The 23,182-nt window shown below is 35.4% G+C and overlaps 2 protein-coding genes across 2 annotated transcripts in view; both read left to right on the forward strand.

Moving 5' to 3' along the window:
* Positions 1-462: 462 nt before the first annotated feature.
* On the forward strand, positions 463-17,794 carry LOC107710454 (ectonucleotide pyrophosphatase/phosphodiesterase family member 6). The gene is made up of 9 exons (XM_016515221.1): positions 463-826; positions 10,582-10,761; positions 11,730-11,841; positions 12,493-12,634; positions 14,595-14,774; positions 15,518-15,655; positions 16,154-16,277; positions 16,889-17,003; positions 17,779-17,794. Exons 1-9 carry the CDS (start codon positions 592-594, stop codon positions 17,792-17,794), a joined length of 1,242 nt encoding a protein of 413 aa, XP_016370707.1. The 5' UTR covers positions 463-591.
* A 1,454-nt stretch (positions 17,795-19,248) lies between these two features.
* Positions 19,249-23,182, forward strand: part of snx25 (sorting nexin 25) — a 62,027-nt gene continuing 58,093 nt past the window's right edge. The window contains exons 1-2 of the mRNA XM_016515222.1: positions 19,249-20,152; positions 21,287-21,371. Of these exons, the coding sequence (XP_016370708.1) occupies positions 19,850-20,152; positions 21,287-21,371 (388 nt within the window). The 5' untranslated portion in view covers positions 19,249-19,849. The remainder of the gene's footprint in view (positions 20,153-21,286; positions 21,372-23,182) is intronic.

The following is a 23,182-nucleotide window of genomic DNA, read 5'->3' on the forward strand; positions in this document are numbered from 1 at the left end:
TCAGCTGCATTTTAAATATTCCTTTACTGGAAGTGAATGAAGATAAACAGATTTAGATAGTTGTTCATGAGGGGTTAAGTATTCGCTGAACTAACTTAAATGGCCAGTTCTTCAGCATTTCATTTAACCATTTCCTCTCTGGTGTACTGATTTAAAAAACTAGTTCAGAAGATAAATCTGGATTGTTTTAGCTTTCAAATGATGCATAGTTTATGACTTTGGAACGGCTTGATTTGAGAAAGTGCTTATGATTTGTGGCGATTTAAAAAAAGCACTGGGTGGAATTTTATGATTATAGGGTCTTTGTGTACACACACTGCCAAGTTAAATGTAAAATTTTTTTTTTTTTTTTAACTATTAAAATTATATATAAAATTTAAAATACTAACAAAAATGCAATATATATATATATATATAAAAGATTAACCATTTTAAAGGGGAGACCAGAACGCTGGCTATCTGTCCCTGCAGTGGTCGTGGACTCTCCCCGACACACGCCCATTGAGACGGAGAGTTTTTCATGAATCAGCGCGATGAGTGTGTTCATCTCTCCATCAGTCAGTTCACTTCAGCTCTCAGTTTTAGAGCATCATGACTCGAGCCGTGCTGAACATCCTCGCCGCTTTTATTCTACTTCTGTCTCGATGCTGCGACGCAAACCGCAAACTCCTGGTGTTTCTGATCGATGGCTTCCGTTATGATTACATGGACGATTTACAGAACTTGGCCGGATTTAGAGAAATCGTGGAAAACGGTGTGAAAGTTGATTACATAACTCCAGATTTCCCCAGTCTGTCCTATCCGAACTATTACTCTCTAATGACAGGTAAGTTTTTACCAATTATGACCACTCACGAGTCACGACTTTTTAGTATATTTTCTGTCATGTTTTTCATATGCAATCTTAGCTACTTTCGAGTTTATTTTTGCTAAAAAAAAAAAAACACACATTTGATAAAACACCATCATGTTACAGTATCACTTCTTGTGTTGCAGTTATAAGTTATTGGTTTAGGTCTTTTGAACATTTATTTTCTTTATTATGAGTAATCTAGTGGGATGTAAGATGTTATGAACTCCGGGATCCCTAAATGAGTTCCAAATGCCTGTGAAGCCTAGCCTAAATCATTGTTTTGTCACCGTAGTGCTTTACCAATGCATTCCATGACATTTTGTAGTACACTCATATACAAAAACAGTTCAAAAAGAGTATAAAGGTCATTAAAAAATACTCTTACTTTAGAACAATAGAGATCTTTTGGATCTGAGATCTGCTCATTCATTATTGTTTGAACAGGGCCATTAATCACAGGCGCCAGGCACAAATGATGAGTCCTTCATCCACAAAGACAACAGAAAAACAGCTTACTTTCATTGAGATTTATTTATCGGTATACCAGCAGATGGAAATATCTTACAAAGTATACATATATATATATATATATATATATATATATATATACACACACAGTCATTCTGTGTAAACTCAACCCCCGGCTCAAATTTTAGATTTTGTCAATATTTTTTTCTGAGAAAAGGTAAACATATATAGTGATGAAAGCCAAAATATTAAATGTCACTGATGTATATTTACTGAGTAATCCACTATTTTGTAGAGGGGGGTCGAAATGAAAAATTTCACCTGAGATTTAGAGCCAAATTACAGGAGGGTAAAAATGAATGATGTTGGCATCATTATATTAGTTTTACACAGAGATTGGTTGCCTATTAGTTCAATGACAATCTGTTGACTTTAGCTATCTTTGTTGCATTATATGCCAGTGGTCCGTTGAAAAATGGGAAAAAGCACTTTTCAAGTTTTTTTCTTCAAAGTTTGCATGCCTGTAACTCAAGAAGTATTAAAGATATCTTAATGCCCTTTTAGATTTGGGGTCTTAACAAACTTTCCTTTTGGCATCTTCATTTTTAAAGACATACTGGATTCTCAATATGGCTCCAGGAGTAAATTGTTAAATTGTACACATTTTTTTTTTAGTGGACAAAAGCCAAATATGTGTCACTTTGCATAAATATGGTACTTTTTTTCTTTTAAAGGGGAAAGTCTGAAGAACAAATAATGTTGAAACTAGAATTGTCAAAAACAATTGCAAAGAACATACCTGTCTGAGTGCAATAAATATTATTTTTCCAAAGTTTGCATGCCTGTAACTCAAGAAGTATTAAAGATATGAATATGATTTTAGAATGTGGTTCTTAATTAACTTGTAATCCTCATTTTTAAGGCCCTATATGTCTCAATCCCAGAGATATAGAGAGCCCAATGTGACTCAGTTGTTGACTTTTATCCCATTTTCAATGGTTAAAAACCAAATGTGGTTATTTTGTCAACCAGCAGATTTTTAAATTGTATTTAAAGGACAATGTCTGAAGAACAAATAATAATATTGAAAGTAGAAATATATCTTGTTTTTCAATATCAAGACAATCGCACAGAACATATTTGTTTGAGTGCCAAAAATTAAATTTTTCCCCCCTCAAAAGTCTGCATGCCTGTAACTCAAGTAGTATTAAATATTTAATATTTTAATATAATTTTAGATTCTGATTCATAAGAAACTTTTCTTTTGAAATCTTACTTTTTTAAGCCCTGTATGGTTAATTCCCAGAGATATGGGAAGCCCAATACGACTCAATATCCAAATTGTGGAATCCTACCCATTTACAATGGATGAAAACCTAATGTGAATTTGTGTTTATCTAGTCATGAATGTTGACACTGCAAGTATGCAAATAATAACAGTAACACAGGGTTTAGGAATGTATAGTGTGACATGTCAGATAATGAATAACCAGGATTAATAGTTAACTCTGGGTAAAGTATGAACAGAGTGGAATGTAAAATAAGATTCTTTTAGGGTTTAGCATTACCCAGTGTTAATTATTTCAAGTGTGCGAGACCTTAAATGTTTCAAAGTTTGATTTACTAACAGTGATTCCTCCAAATATGCCCCTTAGCAGTAGATATTACTTGATCTATGACTATGCTTAACATGTGATAACAATAAAAAAGAAAAATAAATTCTAGTTAATCCAGGTGAGGCAAATCTTGGGTTTATTGATGTTAATACACTGTATGGGGAAAGCAACCACACTTAGGCGTAGGATTTGTTTCAAACATTGTTACAAGTATTAGTTACAGAAGTTGTTAAAATGAACAAAAACTTTCAAATATAGAATCTTATGAATAGACTACAGAGAGCAAGGCAAAGTGCCTAAACTTGATAATTTCAGTGCATTTTTAGCACTCAGACAGGTATGTTCTATGCACTTGTTTTGATAGAGGGAAACAAGATGCATTTCTAGTTTCAACATTATTCATTCTTCAGACCTTCCTCTTTAAAGTACTCATGAAATCAAAATTGACTATATTTATTTTGTTAGCGCACACTGCTATTTTTGTGGTGAACAATTCATCCGTGCAAGTCAATCCACAAAAAAAAAAATAATGTTTTGCCTTCGTAATCTTTAATACAAATCTGAAAATGCACCTCCCTTCTAAAATGACGGACCTTCTCTGATGACTTGAGCATAACATCCTTAAACACGCCCCTCAACTGTCAGTGTTGTTTGAATGAAACGCCTACTTTACTATATCCAATCAGTTCGCAGTAGAAAAAACAAGCCACGCCCTCTGTTTTTCTCATTCAATATTCCGTTGCTCTCTGAAGTACGTCACAATACGGAAGTAAAGTCGGTCGCAACTTCCGGTTTACGCAGACTTTAAAAGAAAAAAAGTGTCAGCTGAATGCCAGGTGACACATATTTGGTTTTTGACCATTGAAAATATGTACTTTTTATTTTTTTTACGATGGACTCCTGGAATCATATTGAGATTCCAATACCTCTGTAACTGAACCATAGAGCCTTAAAAATGAGGATGCCAAAGGAAAGTTTAATAAAGTGCCCCTATTATGGCTTTTTGAAAATTATATTTCATGCAGTGTGTAATGCAGCTGTATGTGAATGTAAACAGTCTGCAAAGTTGTAAAGCTGAAAGTGCATCATAAATAAAGTTAGGGCTGCACAATTAATAAAAATTAAATCGCAAAGGCGATAAATCGCGATTAGGCAGAAGCTGCGGTTGTCATGCATATCTTTCAGTAAAGCACGGTTCTGTGATCAGCAGTAAATCTCCATCCGAAGGCCAGAGGGTGCTCTCCCGCTGAAATTCCAAATACGCCCTGCAGAAAAAACCCAGGAAATCCCTATAGCTGTTGCTGAATAAACAGAAGATTTAACTGCTTTCATTAAAGGGGTCATATGATGCGATTTAAATTTTTCCTTTCTCTTTGGACTGTTACAAGCTCTTGGTGCATAAAGAAGATCTGTAAAGTTGCAAAGACTAAAGTCTCAAATCCAAAAAGATATTCTTTATAAAAGTTAAGAGTCAGCCACGCCTACCTAAAACGGCTCGTTCTAACAACGCGGGGCATAGAGGAGAAACAATAATGTACAGTATGTGGAAAATAATGTGTTTTTTTAACCTTAAACCGCATAAACACATTTCATTACACCAAATACACAAAATACTGTTCTTTTTAGCAGCATCATATGACCCCTTTAATTCAACGTGACTAATAAACACACAACTACAACAATATAAGGTTTATCCAAGTTTGTCTTATTATAATTTTTATTATAATAAAGTATATAATAATGCAATGCTAATCGACATAGCCTTTATCACTGCCTAGAATACTATGAAATATGTTGTGTGCCTTATTCTGTGTAAGAAGCCACATCATCTCACAGAAGGATTTATTTCAAACACTCGACTGACGATATGAAGTGAGTTTGGAGTAAAAACGTTATTAAATGTGGTATTTTCGCGCTTTCAGGTGGAGCAGCATTTACTACACAGAGCCGTAGTTCACTGACAAGCTACGCCAACAGCTTTTATAATCACAGAACGATATCTTCGATTTCATAATCGCACGATTAAATCGTCTGTGATTATGAATGGCGATTTTGCGTAGCTTGTCAGTGAACTACAGCTCTGTGTAGTAAACGCTGCTCCATCTGAAAGCACGTGCTGGAGATTTACTACTAATCACAGAACCGGCTTTACTGACAAGATACGCTTGACAATCGCATCCGATTAATCGTGCAGCCCTAAATAAAGTTATTGTCTCTCAAAAGAAAGAGTCGACTCTGAATCACTTAAACGAGCTGTTCTAAATTAGAATCCCATTTTGCAAATTTCACACGTCACAAATTCTTACATTTGCATAATGCCCGCCTACATCCTACGTGGACATCCCGCGAAAACTTGAACCCCTCTCAAACGCTGTAGCTCGTTCATGTGGATATTAACATGGCAACAAAACTCTGTGCTCTGCACTGTGACAGTTAAAAGCAGCTTATTTTCACTTCCCCATTGAACTCACCTGAGATTGGAGAAGTAGTCATCGGTGAAATGATGGGAACACAGATTAATTTTAGAATTATACTACTGTGGTATCGTGGTATAATGAGTTGTAACTAACCACTGATTCTGCACTGCGTCGTGTGAAGAATCAGTGGTTACAATTTACTCAGTAAATATACATCTGTGACATTTAATATTTTGACTTTCATCACTATACCTGTTTATCTTTCTTCAGAAAAAAATATTGACAAAATAAAAAAATGGAGCAGGGGAAATTTCTGAAATTTGATTGATTTGACATGGAATGACCCTGTAGCAGATTTGTTTTACATCTTTATTTTGGGGTTGTGTGTAGATGATCAGTCTATGCCTATTTGTTTGTAATTTTTGTAATCTCTCAGGAGACATTAAAATTAAATTAAAAATGAATTCCACTTAACCATGTCAAAAAAATTGCACAAGCATTTCTGATCACGTCCACTCAGTTGAGTCAGTGAATCGTGTTGCTGAATCACATGGTGATACAGTATATGTTGTCTGTATGCCGGACTTCAGTAACAAAGGCCATGCAGGCTGAGCTCTAGCACACACGCTTTGACCCGACGTCCACCAATCAGAGAAGCTCATGATCAGAGCCTACGCTTTACCGCTCTGCTGATGCCAGTTGTTTTGTTTGGGCACATTCTCTTTTCAACAAAGCTTCAGAAGATAGTCTGCCGTGACAACTGGGCTTCAGCTTTGACAAAGAAATCAAACAATGAGAGCAAAGCTGGGACACCGTGAGGGACGTCAGCCCGACCTCTTATCTGGCCACAGTGCAAACTGTCTTAGAATAACTGTTATTAATACCATTAAGCAAACATTACTACATTTATATAATATTTAAATGCAATTAGTTTTACTTAGAAAAATATAGTTAGCAAGGATGCATTAAATTGATCAAAAGTGACAGTAAAAACATTTATAATGTTACTCAGATTTCAAATAAATGCTGTTTCCACAAAAATATTAAAAAGAAAAAATGTTTTCAACGTCTAACAATATGAAATGTTGCTTGAGCAGCAAGTCATCATATAAGAATGATTTCTGAATGATCATGTGGCACTGAAGACTGGAGTAATGATGCTGAAATTTCAGCTTTCCATCATTTTAAAATATATTAAAATAGAAAACAGTTCTTTTTAATTGTAATAATATCACAATATTTTTACTGTATAAAATGCATCATAAATGCAGCATTTTGAAATACATAATTCATATTCAAGTGTGCATGAACTACTTTTGAATCTGTTGAGCGTCTTATAATATTTGTGATTTGTTAATGAACGTTATACTGTAAAGTATTAGTAGTAGTTCTTAGGCCTGTAACTTGCAGGAATGGCCAAAGGTTCTTGACATGCTAATTGCTTTATAGCAGGCTTTGTGTTATTAAAGGAGTGTGTTTGTTTGTTTTAATGCTTTCATTTGGACACGCTGACCCTGCTCTATGTACTGTGTAAGTCTGTACAGCAGCAGTTTAAATTTAACACTTCAGTTTAAAATTACGTGTCCAAGCAGTCAAGGATCATTATCATCAATATCCCAGAAGTAAATGAAATTAAATTAGAAATTAAAATTTGCATGGGCAAGTATGTTAAAATTAAACATACTGGTCTAGGCAAAACTCATCACTGCTATACAGTAGGTGCTCTGGGTGGTTGCCAAAGCCTTGCTATTTGGTTGCTAGTGTGTTTCTGTGTTTGCTAGATGGGTCTATCTTTTAGTGTGTGTTTATCATATTTTTTTTGGCCTTTTTAAATCAGATCCCTTAGAATAGTCATATCACACTTCTCCTTAAAGGAATGGTTCACCAAAAAAAATTTAATTTGCTAACAATTTACTCACCCTCAGCTGGCCATCCAATATGTAGATGAGTTTGTTTCTTCATCAGAACAGATTTGGAGAAATGTAGCATTACATCACTTGCTCACCAGTGGATCCTCTGCAGTGAATGGGTGCCGTCAGAATGAGAGTCCAAACAGCTGATAAAAACATCACAATAATCCATAAGTAATTCACATGACTCCAGTCCATCAATTAATGTCTTGTGAAGCAAAAAGTTGCGTGTTTGTAAGAAACAACTCCATCATTAATGCATTTTAACTACAAACAGTCGCTTTTGGACAAAATATGAGTCCATAATAAAGTAAGTGAGCCATAATAAGGCTTCCTCCAGTAATAAATTTCATCCCCTGTTGTCCTCTCACATCAAAATCCACCAACATATTTGTTTAGAACTGTTTCACTTGTAAACAGTGCTTGATCTGTGCTTTTGTCTCTCCTGATTCAGACAAGACAACTTTTCCAGACAAAACGATATTATGAATAGAAGACTCATATTTTACACAACTTTTCACTTCACAAGACATTAATTGGTGGACTGGAGTGGAGTGGATTACTTGTGGATTACTGTCATGTTTTTATCAGCTGTTTGGACTCTCATTCTGACGGCACCCATTCACTGCAGAGGATCCGTTGGTGAGCAAGTGATTTAATGCTACATTTCTCTAAATCTGTTCTGTTGAAGAAACAAACTCATTTACATGATGGACGGCCTGAGGGTGTATACATTTTCAGCAAATTTTCATTTTTGGGTGAATTATTCCTTTATCCTTTGCTGTATGATTTGAGGAATCATTCATGTCTTTTGCATAAACAGTGTTACACACTGATGTTTAATACTAAAACGTAGAGGCTTTGAAAAATCTGCTGGTGTTGACCTTTTTTCTTATTTTCAACATTGATAATAATGAGAAATGTTTCTTGAGCAGCAAACCAGCATATTAGAATGATTTCCGAAGGATTGTGTGATGCTGATGTAACATCTGCTTCATCATTGAAAGCATTAGATAGTCCAACTAAAACGTTAAAAATCTGCCTAAAAAGTTCCTAAGCTCAACGTATTCACATGTTTGAAAGATGATGTCTGATGAATAGGGTGGCCCTTATTTTTGGACTTTTGAAATCTTCTGCTCTAACCCGCCCAGTCAAGTCCCCTTCATGAGAAATGTAAACAAACCAAATTTTGCAGAGATTGGACTACATTTATGGTGTGCTCAACAAAATTGAAATTCTGTCTTAATGACCATAACAGCATGTAATTAATAATCATACAGGACCATTAGTAAAGTGTGAATTCGTTTAAAAACGAGAACACAGAACAATGTTGTTAGACCGACATGTAGCGCCATTGCACGTCAGCTGTCCCGAGTTCGAGTCCCGGCTCGCAGACCTTTCCCGATCCCATCCCCCCCATTTCGCTTCCTGTCCACTTACTGTCCTATCGAAATAAAGGCATAAAACGCCAAAAATAAAATCTTAAAATAAAAAAATTTCAATTACAATGCTGCTGATGAGAACTGATCTTTGAAAATTTGCGATCACATCTAGCTTAATGACCATAACAGCATGTAATTAATAATAATACAGGACCATTAGTAAAGTGTGAATTCGTTTAAAAACGAGAACACAGAACAATGTTGTTAGACCGGCATGTAGCGCCATTGCACGTCAGCTGTCCCGAGTTCGAGTCCCGGCTCGCAGACCTTTCCCGATCCCATCCCCCCCATTTCGCTTCCTGTCCACTTACTGTCCTATCGAAATAAAGGCATAAAACGCCAAAAATAAAATCTTAAAATAAAAAAATTTCAATTACAATGCTGCTGATGAGAACTGATCTTTGAAAATTTGCGATCACATCTAGATTGTGATGACAATCCAATGTCCTTCAGCCGCAAAGTTCTTGCAGACGCAGAAGCAGAAAGTTAAAAAGTGAAATTACTGTACTAATGAAGAAAGTGAGCTTCGAACAAAACTGAGATCTGATCTAGATATTTATGATGATCCGACAAGTCCTTCAACCACAGTACTCTTGCAGAGACCTGGAAACTGATTTTGGTGCTCTCTGACAATCTGCATAATGAACTGCGTTAGTTCTTCAGTCTCTGACAGGAGTCTGTTGTACTCTTGGATAAGCGCAATGCCTCTTTCCTGCATTTGCATTGTTTGCCCAGGTAACAAGATCTTCATTTAGGAAGTCCTGACAGAGATCAAGAATAACAAAGAAAATGCGAGTGTTCTGCCATTGTTGTGACGTGTGGTGTCCCATACTCAGAATTTGTGCTCTACATTTAACCCATCCAAGTGCACACACACAGCAGTGAGTAGTAAACACACACACACACACACACCGTGAACACACACCCAGAACAGTGGGCAGCCATTTGCTCCGGCGCCCGGGGAGCAATTGGGGGTTCGGTGCCTTGCTCAAGGACCTCAGTTGTGGTTCCTGAAGGTGGAAAAGAGGCCACAACTGCCTCTACTTCTAGTGGAGAAACAAAGGGGCAGTTGTGGCCTAATAGAGAGAGTCATCTGATATCAGAAACAGTCAAAAGTTTATCAGTGAACAAAACCATTGCTAAAATTATCAATCAGATCCTGAAGTACCTGTTGATAAAAAGATACATTCTTTGAAAATATCCTAAATGACAAATTATCTGTATCATATTTTGCATACATTACATGCTTCTAGTGGAGAAACAAATGCGGGGGTGAGAGATTAACCGTTCCAAAAAAATGTTTTTTCTTTTTTTTAAATGTAAAATTTTTAAACGCATCAGGCCGACTCATTCCAACTCATTCTGTCACCAATAGAAAAATCTGAGTAAACAGCTCAGAAATGTCATGATTTTGGCCTGAGTAAAAGGTTGAAAAGATCTTTAATCGTTTACAGGTGTCAGACACTCACTGAGCAGGTCATTTTGCTGTGACAGCTTGATGGAAAAATTGTATTGATATTTCTGAAACATTCCTGGGTTTGTTATTAACGTTATATATTGAACTTACTCAGAAAGTATTTTTTCTAATGTTTTATTTTAAATAATCTAATCTTCATTGTGTGCCTTTAACTCCACAGAGCCTGAAGTAGGCTACTTGAGGGGACAAATGTTCCATTGTTTTTACAGGCTATCCAAAGACACTGAAACATCTGTAAGCTGTGTGGAGTCTCCTGAGCTAAAGCTAAAAGAGCAACATATGAGCAATGTAATTAAATGAATGAAGCTCTTTAATCAAATGAACCTCTGAGGCGTGCTGATTAAAATCCACCCTCGTGTGCTGTAAATATTCATTCTGCACTCCTCCTCATGTTTCAGGACGCTACTGCGAGGTGCACCAGATGACTGGGAATTACATGTGGGATAAAGACACCATGAAGGAGTTCCTGATTGGAACTAATTCAGACAGCCGTCTGCCCATGTGGTGGGACGGATCAGAGCCGCTGTGGGTCACCATGCAGAAGCTAGGAAAGAGAGTCTACATGTACTACTGGCCAGGTTAGTGTACGTCTGAACTGGTTTGTTATACACGGCGTATGCGGGACTGGAAAATGATTGTAAAAATGTTTTGTAATTTTTCATAAATGGGTCAGTAAATGTGAAGCGCTTAAACTTTGAAAATGCTGTTTGTCAGCTTCAAATAAATATATGATCTGTTTAAATTCCTAATTATTTTATATATTTTTCTTTGAGATTTTTATCCCATGTCTAAATACCCTAATTGATGTGGTTTTGGAACCAAATGCTTGTAGAAATCGAGAAAATAAGAGATGATGGAAGATAAATGGAGATGATTTACTTGCTTCAGCGTTGTAGAAAGGGATCTAATGATGTCACTTCTTATGTATCACAATTTTATGAAAAGGTTTTAATAGTGGTAAAATTCAGTAAAATCTGTAATATAGTGAAATAGTATTGCAATTTAAAATAACTGTTTTGTATTTGAATATATTTTCAAATGTAATTTATTCCTGTGATGCAAAGCTGAATTTTCAGCATCATTTCTCCAGTCTTCAGTGTCACATGATCCTTCAGAAATCATTCTAATATGCTGATTTACTGCTCAAGAAACATTTCTTCTTATGTTGAAAACAGTTCAGGATTGTTGAATAGAAAGTTGACAAGAAAAGCATTTATTTGCAATAGAAATCTTTTATATATTATGTATTATAAATGTCTTCACTGTCACTTTTGATAAATGTAATGCATCCTTGCTGAATAAAAATATTAATTTATTTTAAAATGTTAGTAACGCTATAGTGTACAGTATAAATAAAGGGATTTTTAAATTCACCCCGTGGTCACACAGAGCTTCCTCCCATGCCAGACTTCTACTGCTACTTGACATTAAAAAAAAGCTTGCAAGGTTTTCAAGTGGAGTGTTCAAGCTTTCAAAAGCCTTTTTGATCTCTCTCAAATGCATATAAACGCTGGTCACATGGTCTAAAGTGTTTCTGTCCGTTCAGGTTGTGAAGTGACAATTCTTGGAGTCAGACCTACATTCTGTGAGGAATATGTGTACAATCCTTCAGAGAAGAACCTGACCGACTCCATGGAGAGCGCTCTTAATGTGTTAAAGTAAGACCGCAAGCCTGCTCAGAAATCATTAACACAGATAATTCTAGCTTTTCTGCCTAGATGGAGCCAGACGTGCTAATTAGCCAAAAGCAAACACAAACTAGGTCATGTCAGTTGAAAAGAAAAGAGGAAGTAAGTTATAACATTTTGATGAAAGATTATGTAGGCAAAAAAAAAAAAATAATAAAAAATATATATATATATATATTTGGAGTAACATGCTCTAACCAATCATTCACAATACAATCAAGAACATATAGTAGATAACATTGTCAAATTTTTATATTAAATTCCTTCTCAGTTTAAGGATGGGAAGGAGTAATAAAGAAAGTGGTGAAAAAAAGAGGAAGTTTTCCCTTTTCCTAACTTAAACACAACACCATTATAGATGCAAAACAGAATGAAATTTATTAACACAATGAAGCAAACAGAACTTCAGGAGGGCTCAAGGCCAACATACTAACTCCAGAAAACAATCTAACAAAAGGAATTCACTGGTGCGCAAGTGATGTAATGCTAAATTTCTCCTAATCTGTTCTGATGAAGAAACAAACTCATCTACATCATCTACATTTATTTTTGGGTAAACTGTTCCTTTAAGTGTGTTTGTTATTATTTGATGATTTTATTTGAATGATATGTTTCAAACAGGAGCAATAAAGCAGACATGGCTGGTATTTATTACGAGAAGATTGATGTGGAAGGACATCACTTTGGGCCGCGCTCTCCGGAAATACAGCGTGCTATTCGCTCACTGGACCAGGCTTTCCAGATCCTCAACCAGAAAATCAAGGTATTTTTACATGGGTGAAAGAAAGAGAGAAAAAAAACAATACTCGCTGTCTGTTCCACCTGGCTATCTAAAACACATTTTGTATTTATTTTAGGGCTGTCAAATCGATTAATCGCATCCAAAATAAAAGTTTGTGTTTACATAATATATGTCTATGTAATGTGTATATTTATATGGATATATAAATACACATATACATGTATATATTTAAGAAATGTAATATATATTTATGTATAATATAAATCATATGTTTCTTAAAGGAGTAGTTCACTTCCAGAACAAAGATTTACAGATAATGTACTCACCCCCTTGTCATTTAAGTTGTTCATGTCTTTCTTTCTTCAGTTGTAAAGAAATTTCAGGATTTCTCTCCTTATAATGGACTTCTATGGTGCCCCTGAGTTTGAACTTCCAAAATGCAGTTTAAATGCAGCTTCAAAGGGCTCTAAACGATCCCAGCCGAGGAAGAAGGGTCTTATCTAGCGAAACGATCGTTATTTTCTAAAAAAATTTACAATTGATATACTTTTTAAGCTCAAACGCTCGTCTTGTCTAGCTCTGCGTGAACTCTGTGTATTCTGGTTCATGACAGTTAGGGAATGTCGAAAAACTCCCATCTCATTTTCTCCTCCAACTTCAAAATCGTCCTACATCGCGGTTTTACCATTTTTTGTAAAGGGCGTTTGGCCTTCTTTGCATGTTCACTTTGTAAACACTGGGTCGGTACTTTGGTAGAAGTTGAAGTCACCGTTTAGAATATTACTTGAGTAAAAGGCTTAAAGTATGTGATATTTATTGTACTTAAGTACGAAGAGTATTTTTAAAATCTTAAACGTACTTAAGTATTGAAAGTAAAAGTACAAGTAAATGCAAAATGGAAAAGAAGCAAATAAAAACGTGTCTTTCATTCCAACATAAGAAAACATTTCTGGAATCTGCATCTGAAATAGCATTTAGATGTATTTACACAGTTTAATGTAGCTCAGAGGGTACATGGATGCATTTAACCTGCAATTACAGATGCATAAATAATGTTTTGTTTTTAACATAAAACGTTGAATACTGATATTTGAAATAATTTAAAACATTGTCTAAACTTATTGCTAACTTTACTGAACTGAATAAAATGATTATTAAATTAGTTATCATGCTGATATCTTCAGAAAAACGGTACTCTTCGTGTGATATAGATTAAGTTAACTATATTAAATTATATAAATATTAAAAGCATACAGAAGCATTTTTGCCGTCTACAATTTAGAATGCCTTAAATTTTGAGTGTCAGATTGCACATCATTACAACAACACTTACTATATTATCACAGAAGATATTGTATATTGCACACGTAGACTCGACTTGAGTGGAAAATGAATCATCCGCGATTGTGCGCGCACTTGTTTGCACATGAGCAAAGGTGTTTTTTGGAGTCTAACTTGCAAAAGCCAGACCACTGATTCGTCAAACTTGCTTTCCTGCAGTCCGTGTTCTTCTGACTTCTAACTATTTTGTAGTAAGTAAGGTACTTCTGCAGCGATGTAGGACTTTTTTGTAGGATTTTTTAGAGCCCTTTGAAGCTGCATTTAAACTGCATTTTGGAAGTTCTTATATATACATATAAATATACACAGTACACACACACATATATCATGTAAACACAAACTTTTATTTTGGATTGGTGTTGTCACAATACCAAAATTTTGAATTTGATACGATACCTGACTAAAATATCTCGATACTACTACTTAACTGATACCACGACAAAAACATAAAACTGTCCGGGTAGGAAATACGGCTCTTATTTAAACGCTGTCTTTCTTAAAGTACCGGTACTAGTAAAATGAGGAATCGTGGCATTTTTAAAAGCAGGGTATCGCGATACCTTTATCGGTATATCGTGCTACATGAATACGATTAATCGCCATTAATCGATTTGACAGCCCTAATTTATTTATTTGTCAGGAGAAGAATATGAGAGATGATATAAACGTGGTCCTGTTCTCTGATCATGGCATGACGGACCTCAAGTGGATGGAGAAAGTCATTGAACTGGACAAGTACATTGACATGTCGCACATCATTAAAATGATGGACAGGGGGCCAGTGGTCAGTCTGTGGCCCAAACAGGACAAGTTTGAAGAGGTGAGCTCAACCTGTCTCTGTTCTCGTTCCATTTCTGCATGTTTTCCATGAGACTTGTGTTTACAGCAAGGCCACAGCTCCAAAAACAACCCTCTCTTATTTTACATCTGCTATTTTGAGGGGGAAATACGCTTAGCATCAGAGTTCATCGATGTGAAAAACTTTGACCTGCTGTCGGCCCCATTTAGATTTAAACTTTAACTTTAGCGATATTTCACCATGTAAAGTATGCTTTAACTTTGATGTACTGGCCTGTGTTTTGTGTGTGTATTTTGTATATATAGCATTTTTACATTATGAAATTTTCTTCACAAAACTCAAAATATCTTGTTCTCATTACTATACTGTGAAAAGAAAGAGAATTTATTTAAATAATAAAATATGTATACATAGTGGTATATGTTGAACTGCATTAAATTTATAAAATAAAATGATAATATAATACAATTATAATGAAACATAGGTGAAAAGAGGTAGAATAAGTTATTACATTTTGATGAAATATTATGACAAACAAGTTTTTCTTTGGAATAACATGCACTAATAAATTGAATTTATAAAATAATAACAATAGAATTATACAATTAATATAATAATTAATTTTAAATCTGATGAGAATCACAATTGAAAATAATGGGAAATACAAAATTTAAAACAGAAGTTTAATGCCTTGTGCTTAGGTTTTGGGATTAAATGTGAACTTCAGTGGCTCAAACTTAAAATGTGTGTATTTGTTAATTCAGATATATCAAAACCTGAGCACAGTGGACAACATGAATGTTTATAAGAAACAAGAGATCCCAGACCGCTTCCACTACAAGAACGGGAGGTTCGTCTCGACGCTGACGCTCATCGCAGAGCCCGGATGGTTTATCACCGAGGTTATTCTCTACACAATCTGTCCTAAATGTCCTCATGGTTGTTTATGGGGTTGTTTTATGATTATAACAATCTAATCAAATCTAGATGTCTATATAGATGCTATAATTGTATTTATTTAAAGCATTAACAATATGCTGAGTCTACCTGTCCTTATCTGCACTATTAAAACTTCACCATCCGTCCCAGCAGGGTGTGGAAATTTCCCCAAATCTACTTGTGATCCATTTAATATGTTGCTTTGTACTTTTCCAATAAGACTGCTGACAGGAATTACTTCAGTCATGATTCAGTCTTGCATATAAAGGCCAAAAACAACAGTCTTGCTCTTGTGTGCTTGCCTGATATAACAGATTGTCTCAGTGATGCGTTATTAGCTGACTACAAAAACACACTCTGACCTCTGTGCCGAATAAAGGATGAAACACCAAGGCATCAGTCTAATTCCAACATTGCAGGCTAATATATGCTAAGCTCTGCACGTCTGCATGTCTTTACAGAATAAAGCCAAACTGCCCTTCTGGAATAACGGCACGGAGGAGGCGGGGGGCTGGCAACACGGATGGCACGGTTATGATAATGAGTTTATGGACATGAGGGGATTCTTTTTGGCACAGGGACCAGGTAAAATTCAGCATACCTTTACTCTGTATATTTATGTATATTTGAAATGATATGAATATTTTAGCTTATTATATTTAAAATATAAGCTTTAATAATTTACTTTTACATTTAAATTTGTAGAGTATCATAGAATTTGTTTTAATTTTAAAATAAAATAAAATATATATATGTAACCCTGGACCAAAAAAACAGTCATAAGGGTCAATATTTTGAAATTGAGATTTATACATCTGAAAGCTGAATAAATAAGCTTTCTATTGGTGTATGGATGTATGTTAGGATAGGACAATATATGGCCGAGATACAACTATTTGAAAATCTGGAATCTGAGGGTGCAAAAAAATCTAAATATTGAGAAAACGACTTTAAAGTTGTCCAAATTAAGTTCTTAGCAATACATATTACTAATCAAAAATTAAGTTTATAAATTAGATTTTAAATTATACTCAAATAAAAATCAGTTCTAATAATATTTCACAACATTACTGTTTTTTCTGTATTTCTGATCAAATAAATGCAGCCTTGGTGGGCATAAACTGACCCCAAACATTTGGAGTATAGTGTGTGAATATATATATATATTAGATTTTTTTATGTTTTGTTCTCTCCAGACTTCAAGATGAACTTCCGCGCTGGTCCCATCCGAACAGTAGATGTGTATAATGTTTTGTGCAAGACGCTGGGGATCGAACCACTGCCCAACAACGGCTCTATTGGTGTATGGATGTATGTTAGGATAGGACAATATATGGCCGAGATACAACTATTTGAAAATCTGGAATCTGAGGGTGCAAAAAAATCTAAATATTGAGAAAATCGACTTTAAAGTTGTCCAAATTAAGTTCTTAGCAATACATATTACTAATCAAAAATTAAGTTTTGATATCTTCGTAGTAGGAAATTTACAAAATATCTTCATGGAACATGATCTTTACTTAATATCCTAATGATTTTTGGCATAAAAGAAAAATGTATAATTTTGACCCATACAATGTCTTTTTGGCTATTGCTACAAATATACCCCAGAGACTTAAGACTGGTTTTGTGGTCAAGGGTCGCACACACACACACATACACACATATATATATATATATATACAGTATATATATATATATATATATATATACTGCTGCCGCTCTAGAATACTCCACCACTGCATCTCACATCTCACAAACACTATATCAGATGGAAGACTGCAAGATCGCAAATATGAAACACATATTTTATGCCTTAGTGTGTGCCATGGCGTCAGATAAATGCCAAGAAAAACATTTTTATCAGCTTTTTGCTGCACTGCCTCTACTTTTGAGTTGTAAGTATTATTAAATGCTGATAGAGTAGAAGAAAGTATGTTGGTGTTGGATAAACCAATTTGCACATTTCACTGAACGATTTAGATTTTAGATTTTTATTTTAAGATATGATCTTTTATTATATCATTTTCTCCATGTTCTCCATCTGTTTTCTGTTGTTTTGTGAATGGTCTCTACATCTACTCAGTTTTGATAACACATAGAGCAGGTTTTTTTTCCTGATTACTATAAAATTACTTGACTAGTTGGCTAGTATCACATCTCTGTCAAGATGTGTACTGCTTTGAATCTAAGGCATTATTTTATTACATTGTTATTTGTTCTACTGTAGATTAAATAACTAGATTCTCTTTAGTACAGGGTTTGTACTATTTTTTTCTCAATAAAATCAATGTATTCAATAAAAGAAAGGTTGTTTCTTCTAGACAATTTTTTTTTTGTTATTTTGTTCATTTGTAACTACATTTGTTCATTCACACTTTACAGATTTAAATATATTATTAATATTGTTTATTGTAATTTATAGGGGGACTTTTATTCTATATATGTGCTTTTACAGCAGCGTTCCACCCAGCACGGAAAATTAATGAGCTCTTTCGCCATCTGCTGGTCTTGGGTGCGAACTTCAATGATCTGACGTTTTAATATTTATTCCACATATTATATAATACACCATTTTATTTTCACCTCTTTACTGATTTATGTTTACTTACAAAATAAAATAAAATTCTTTTGAAGTTTTATCTCAGCAGGGCCTCTGTAATAATGCTTTAAAATCATGAAAAATATTTTTTTAAGACTGAACTATGAATAAACAACACAGCAATTATTAAAACTTTGATGAGTTTCATGAGGCACAGTAAAAACTTAGACATTTTCTCAGTTGACCAGGTAAAGAGTAATATTCACGATGAACATTAGGTGGCGCAAAAAGACCATTTGTCTGCAAACTTTAAAACCACACTACAATCACGCCATAGTGTGTGTGTGTGTGTGTGTGTGTGTGTGTGTGTGTGCACATATATAATTATTTTCAGTATAGTAACCAGTGATAGGTCTATACACTTAAGCCCGTTTGCTGATATACACGCTTTATAAATGATTTTAATATTTGCCATTTCAAATAAATCCTTAATGACTCCTGCATGTACAGTTGTCCTCTCTCTGCCTATTACATTTTCTAGACTTGCACTCATTATTCCCCATTTTCCCTACAAAACAAAAACAAGCAACCAGACACAAAAAGTATGTTATAACCAGTCCGGGTCATGGATTTTTCAAAAGATTTAAGGCATTCCACTGTTGTATTAGAGTCCCATTGTGTGTGTGTGTGTGTGTGTGTGTGTGTGTGATGAATGGCCCACTCGAGGCTCCATAGTCGCTGTGTCGCTTTTACTACTACAGCAAAGACTTGCCTTATGAATATTAATCAGATAATGATGACGTTGCTTGGTAACCTTCCTCTAGTCTAGCTTCTAGTCAAGTGAACAATTATTATTCATGAGGCGAGTCTCATTCGCTCATTCGCTAACCGACTACCGCATACGCGCCAACGTCTGCTTTTCGGCCAATCAATCTGGGCTATTGAGCGAACGTCACGTTGCGTAATTAACATTCATATACAACCCCTTTTCAATAGTAGAACTCGCAAATTCGCCACTCGAAAGACAGCTGGGGATCAAAGCAGAGCTGAGAGCGCTTGTCACCGCGACGGATTGAGAATACGTTTCATTTTTTCGTCACATTTTGGATCAGTTGCGGTGGATAATGAACATACCAGGGAGTGAACACTTAGTATTTACATCTTAGTTTCGCGTCTGAGGCTTAAAATTTGAAATCATCGCGTGATGCGTCTCCGTTATTTGTATTAGCGTCAATGGACCTGAACGCGTTTCGAGATGTTTTGATATATTTGGATGAGCTTACGTGGACATTTGGTTTGTTTTCTTTAACTTGACGTGCGTTGAGTGCCCTTGATCTTCCTTATGCATTTGCGGAGGATTTGAATTAGCAGCCATTTAAGCTGTCCTAGAGCCAGCCAGGTTATCTGGCTGATCATCATCTCAAGTGCACTGTTGTCATTGAACTGCTCGGATGCAACAGTTGCATGTGCATTTCTTGTATAAAGTGGCTCAGAAGCCCTGCTCATCTGTGTTCCCCCTATGAATTCAACGCACACATTGTGATGAGTGAAATCTGGGCTGTGAGCTTGAGTTGTGCACACGTGAGGACATGTCATTTCCAGCAGCAGCAGCAGCATGCATCCTGATGGCCGAAGCCGCAGCATCCTCATCAGCAGGTCGGATGTCCTCATGCCCAGCAGCGCCGTCTACCCGTCTCTGGTCCTCGGCATCGCGGCGGCGGTGCTGGTCGTCCAGCTCGGCTCTGGAGGACTCACCTCCTTTTTCCTCAAACTCTTTATTTATATGTCCTTCGCGTTGTTCTGTTTCATGCTGGGGTGTCTTGGGCTGCTGGTGAAGAGAAGCCCCCTGAAGATCAGCAGATTTGACACCACTAGGAGACAGTCATCGAAGCTCATGGATTTATTCAATAAGTTAATGGTAAGGCTGATGTCACATCACAACATCCACACAAATACACCCAAACAATAATTTACACGGTCACTGTGATTGTTTCAAAGAATGTGACTGTGTCTGATGGTGATGACATGTTTATACACACACACACACACACACACACACACACACACATATATATATATATTTGACACCACTAGGAGACAGTCATCGAAGCTCGTGGATTTATTCAACAAGTTAATGGTACGGAAACATCTACACAAATACACCCAAACAATAATTTGCACTGTCACTGTGATTGTTTCAAAGAATATGACTGTCTGATGGCATGCTTATATAGGAAGCTGCATGGATGGATGGATAGACAGACAGATAGACATCTAGATAGCAATCGATTCATCTATCTATCTATCTATCTATAGTATTTTATATTTATATGTACATTTATATTCTTTTTATCTTATATTTATTTACCTTATGATTTTGAGGTGTGTGTATATGTGTATATATATATATATAAAACAATAAATAAAATATCACATTTATGTATTTAACTTTAAATTATATAAAATATTATTATTATTATATTGTCTCCATCCATCCATCCATCTCTGCACAGACAAGCTTATTTTTCTTATGATTTTGAGGTAAATTTAAATATAATAAATTAAAAAAGAAATAAAAAATCTTTAATATATATTTAATATTAAATATATGTATATTTAATTTAAATGTAAATATTTATAAAATGACACAAATAGTTAGTGAGATTCACTCACACTGTAAACAAAACAAGAAGATAAATATTGGACTATCAATATACACAAAAGTAAATATTACGCAATTTATTGGCATATACATAGAAAATTCCAGTTTTTACAAATCAGCCAAACTTTATTGCCTGGTTCTTTTGGTATTATGTTGCTTTTTGTTGTGATTGTGTTGTTAATCTCAACCTGATAATAGTACTGCTTTTGGATCCAAAATAGACTTGTACTATATATTCCGCGTAGGATCAATGCAGGACTTGTAACCCTTGTAACTGGTGCAAAAAATGTCCCTCAGCTGGGTCTTTTAATTGCTTTTCTACATAATGAGTGTTGTGTTAAGTTGTCATGAGTGATTTATTGTTTAATGATTGTCTTCCTCACTCCGTAGGGCCGGTTCTGTGTACCTCTGCTGGATTCAGCCCAGACCAGGAGGGTTGTGGTGTCTCTCAATATGGATAAAGCCCTTAAAGAAGGTGAGTATTCCTGCTAGCAGGATGCATGGAGACCCCGACAGTTTCTAGTGGACTAAAACCATTCTGTTTTTACCCTTTGAACTGTTATTTTTTGATTTGTGAATACAGTGTGTTAGCCTGTGACATCAGTGAGTAAACAGGAAATAGTTATCTGGTGAAATCAGCACCCTATGAGCATCTATGGTGTGACTCATAACTAGTACTTGTTTGATCAGTGATTGCTGTGAAATTCCTGTCGGGTTGTTCTGATGGTGAGGAAAATCATTTGTTACTGACCGAAGCATTTTACAGATCCGCCATCTGTAGCTTCGCTCTCTGAAGGGACATGTTTCATGTTAAAATCATGGAATCTTTCATTCATGGCGATCATTTTAATTGGCCAAAGAGGGTGTGAAGTGTGTCAGCTTGCCAATGAGAGAGAGGGATGATGGGATCTGTCAGTCCCCTCTGTCGCAATGATGCTACATTGAAAAACACAAAAGTGTTTGTCTTGGCTGATGATGAAATCCTTGCCTGCTTTCTTCCCTGTTTGAAACTGTAGGACATGTGTGATATATATCATCAATGATAATATCGTAATTGTTGTTTAAACAATAAGCAATTTGAGATTATCAAGTATATTGCAAAAACCAAACATAGACACACCCAGAGAGTGCATGCATACACTACATGATGCAGGTTAGACTACTGCACGAGCACATATAGAGTTCACGCTTTCACTGCATGAGTTAGTCTATTAAAATACATTTAGAATTCCCCCAAAATTCAAGATAAGGGGGCAAATATGCCCCGTATGACTTTTATATGTATTTTATATTTATATCGTCTGATATAGTTAATATCACAAAAAGAGTACAGTTTTTTTCTCCAAATATCAGTACGATTACAAATGTGATGTTGATTTTATAAAATAAGAAATTAATATTAATTGACTTTTTAGACTCAAGTTCCTGTTTTTGCTCTATTTCGTCAAGGAAAATAGTTTCAAACAAAGCCACAGCAGAACTGTTTTATGTCTCTGAGCAACACACAAAAGTGTTTCGTTACTGAATGAATCAGCCGTTGAACGGATCGGTTGAATGAATGATTTGCTCATGCAGTGATTTGCCGCCACCTACTGGCGATTTTAGGTCTATATTTAAGGTATGTTTTACTTTTTTTTTTTTTCTCAAAATCGTTTCAAATATCACTATTGAACATTTTGTTTTTAAATCATCAAAACATTATTTATGCATTTGTAACTGCAGGTTAAATGCATTAATGTCTTGCATTAAAGGTGCAGTAAGCGATTTCTGAGAAATGCTGTTGATATTTGAAATCACCTAAACAAACACGCCCCTACCCAAAACAATCACACCCCTATCTTGCCTCCGCCCCCAAATTTCTGAACATGCTATTCAACACAGGCACCTCCCCCATCACTAATGGACATGCCCCTTACTGGTGATTGGCTACAAGTGTGTTTTGATGCTCGGTTCGATCCACTTTCAACAGCGTTTCTCAGAAATCGCTTACTTCGCAATCACAGATTCTAGCCTACGTCTTGGAATATGACCCAAATAAGAATTTTCACCATATATTGTCATCTGAACAAGTAAGTAACAAGTCTGCCACGTTTGTTCTGACCAACTGAGGAAAAAAGCATTACCATAAATCTCTCTACCAATGGTGATTAAATCTAAAGATCGGTTAGCTCATATCACATCAAACCGTGCAAATTATTATTATTGTTATACTTTATTCTCAAATGATTAATGTTAAAGGGGTCCTATTATGCTTTTTCACTTTTTCAACTTTAGTTAGTCTGTAAT

Source organism: Sinocyclocheilus rhinocerous, unplaced genomic scaffold (genome assembly GCF_001515625.1).
Source record: "Sinocyclocheilus rhinocerous isolate Xijiao unplaced genomic scaffold, SAMN03320098_v1.1 scaffold297, whole genome shotgun sequence".
NCBI classification, from domain to species: Eukaryota; Metazoa; Chordata; class Actinopteri; order Cypriniformes; family Cyprinidae; genus Sinocyclocheilus; species Sinocyclocheilus rhinocerous.

What these genes read in the sequence shown, in the direction of transcription:
- LOC107710454 (XM_016515221.1), top strand. Translation starts at nt 592, where the DNA reads ATGACTCGAGCCGTGCTGAACATCCTCGCCGCTTTTATTCTACTTCTG. An exon ending in CTATTACTCTCTAATGACAG is followed by an intron (nt 827 to 10,581) that starts GTAAGTTTTTAC and finishes CTCATGTTTCAG; the next exon opens with GACGCTACTGCGAGGTGCAC. An exon ending in CTTTTTGGCACAGGGACCAG is followed by an intron (nt 16,278 to 16,888) that starts GTAAAATTCAGC and finishes TGTTCTCTCCAG; the next exon opens with ACTTCAAGATGAACTTCCGC.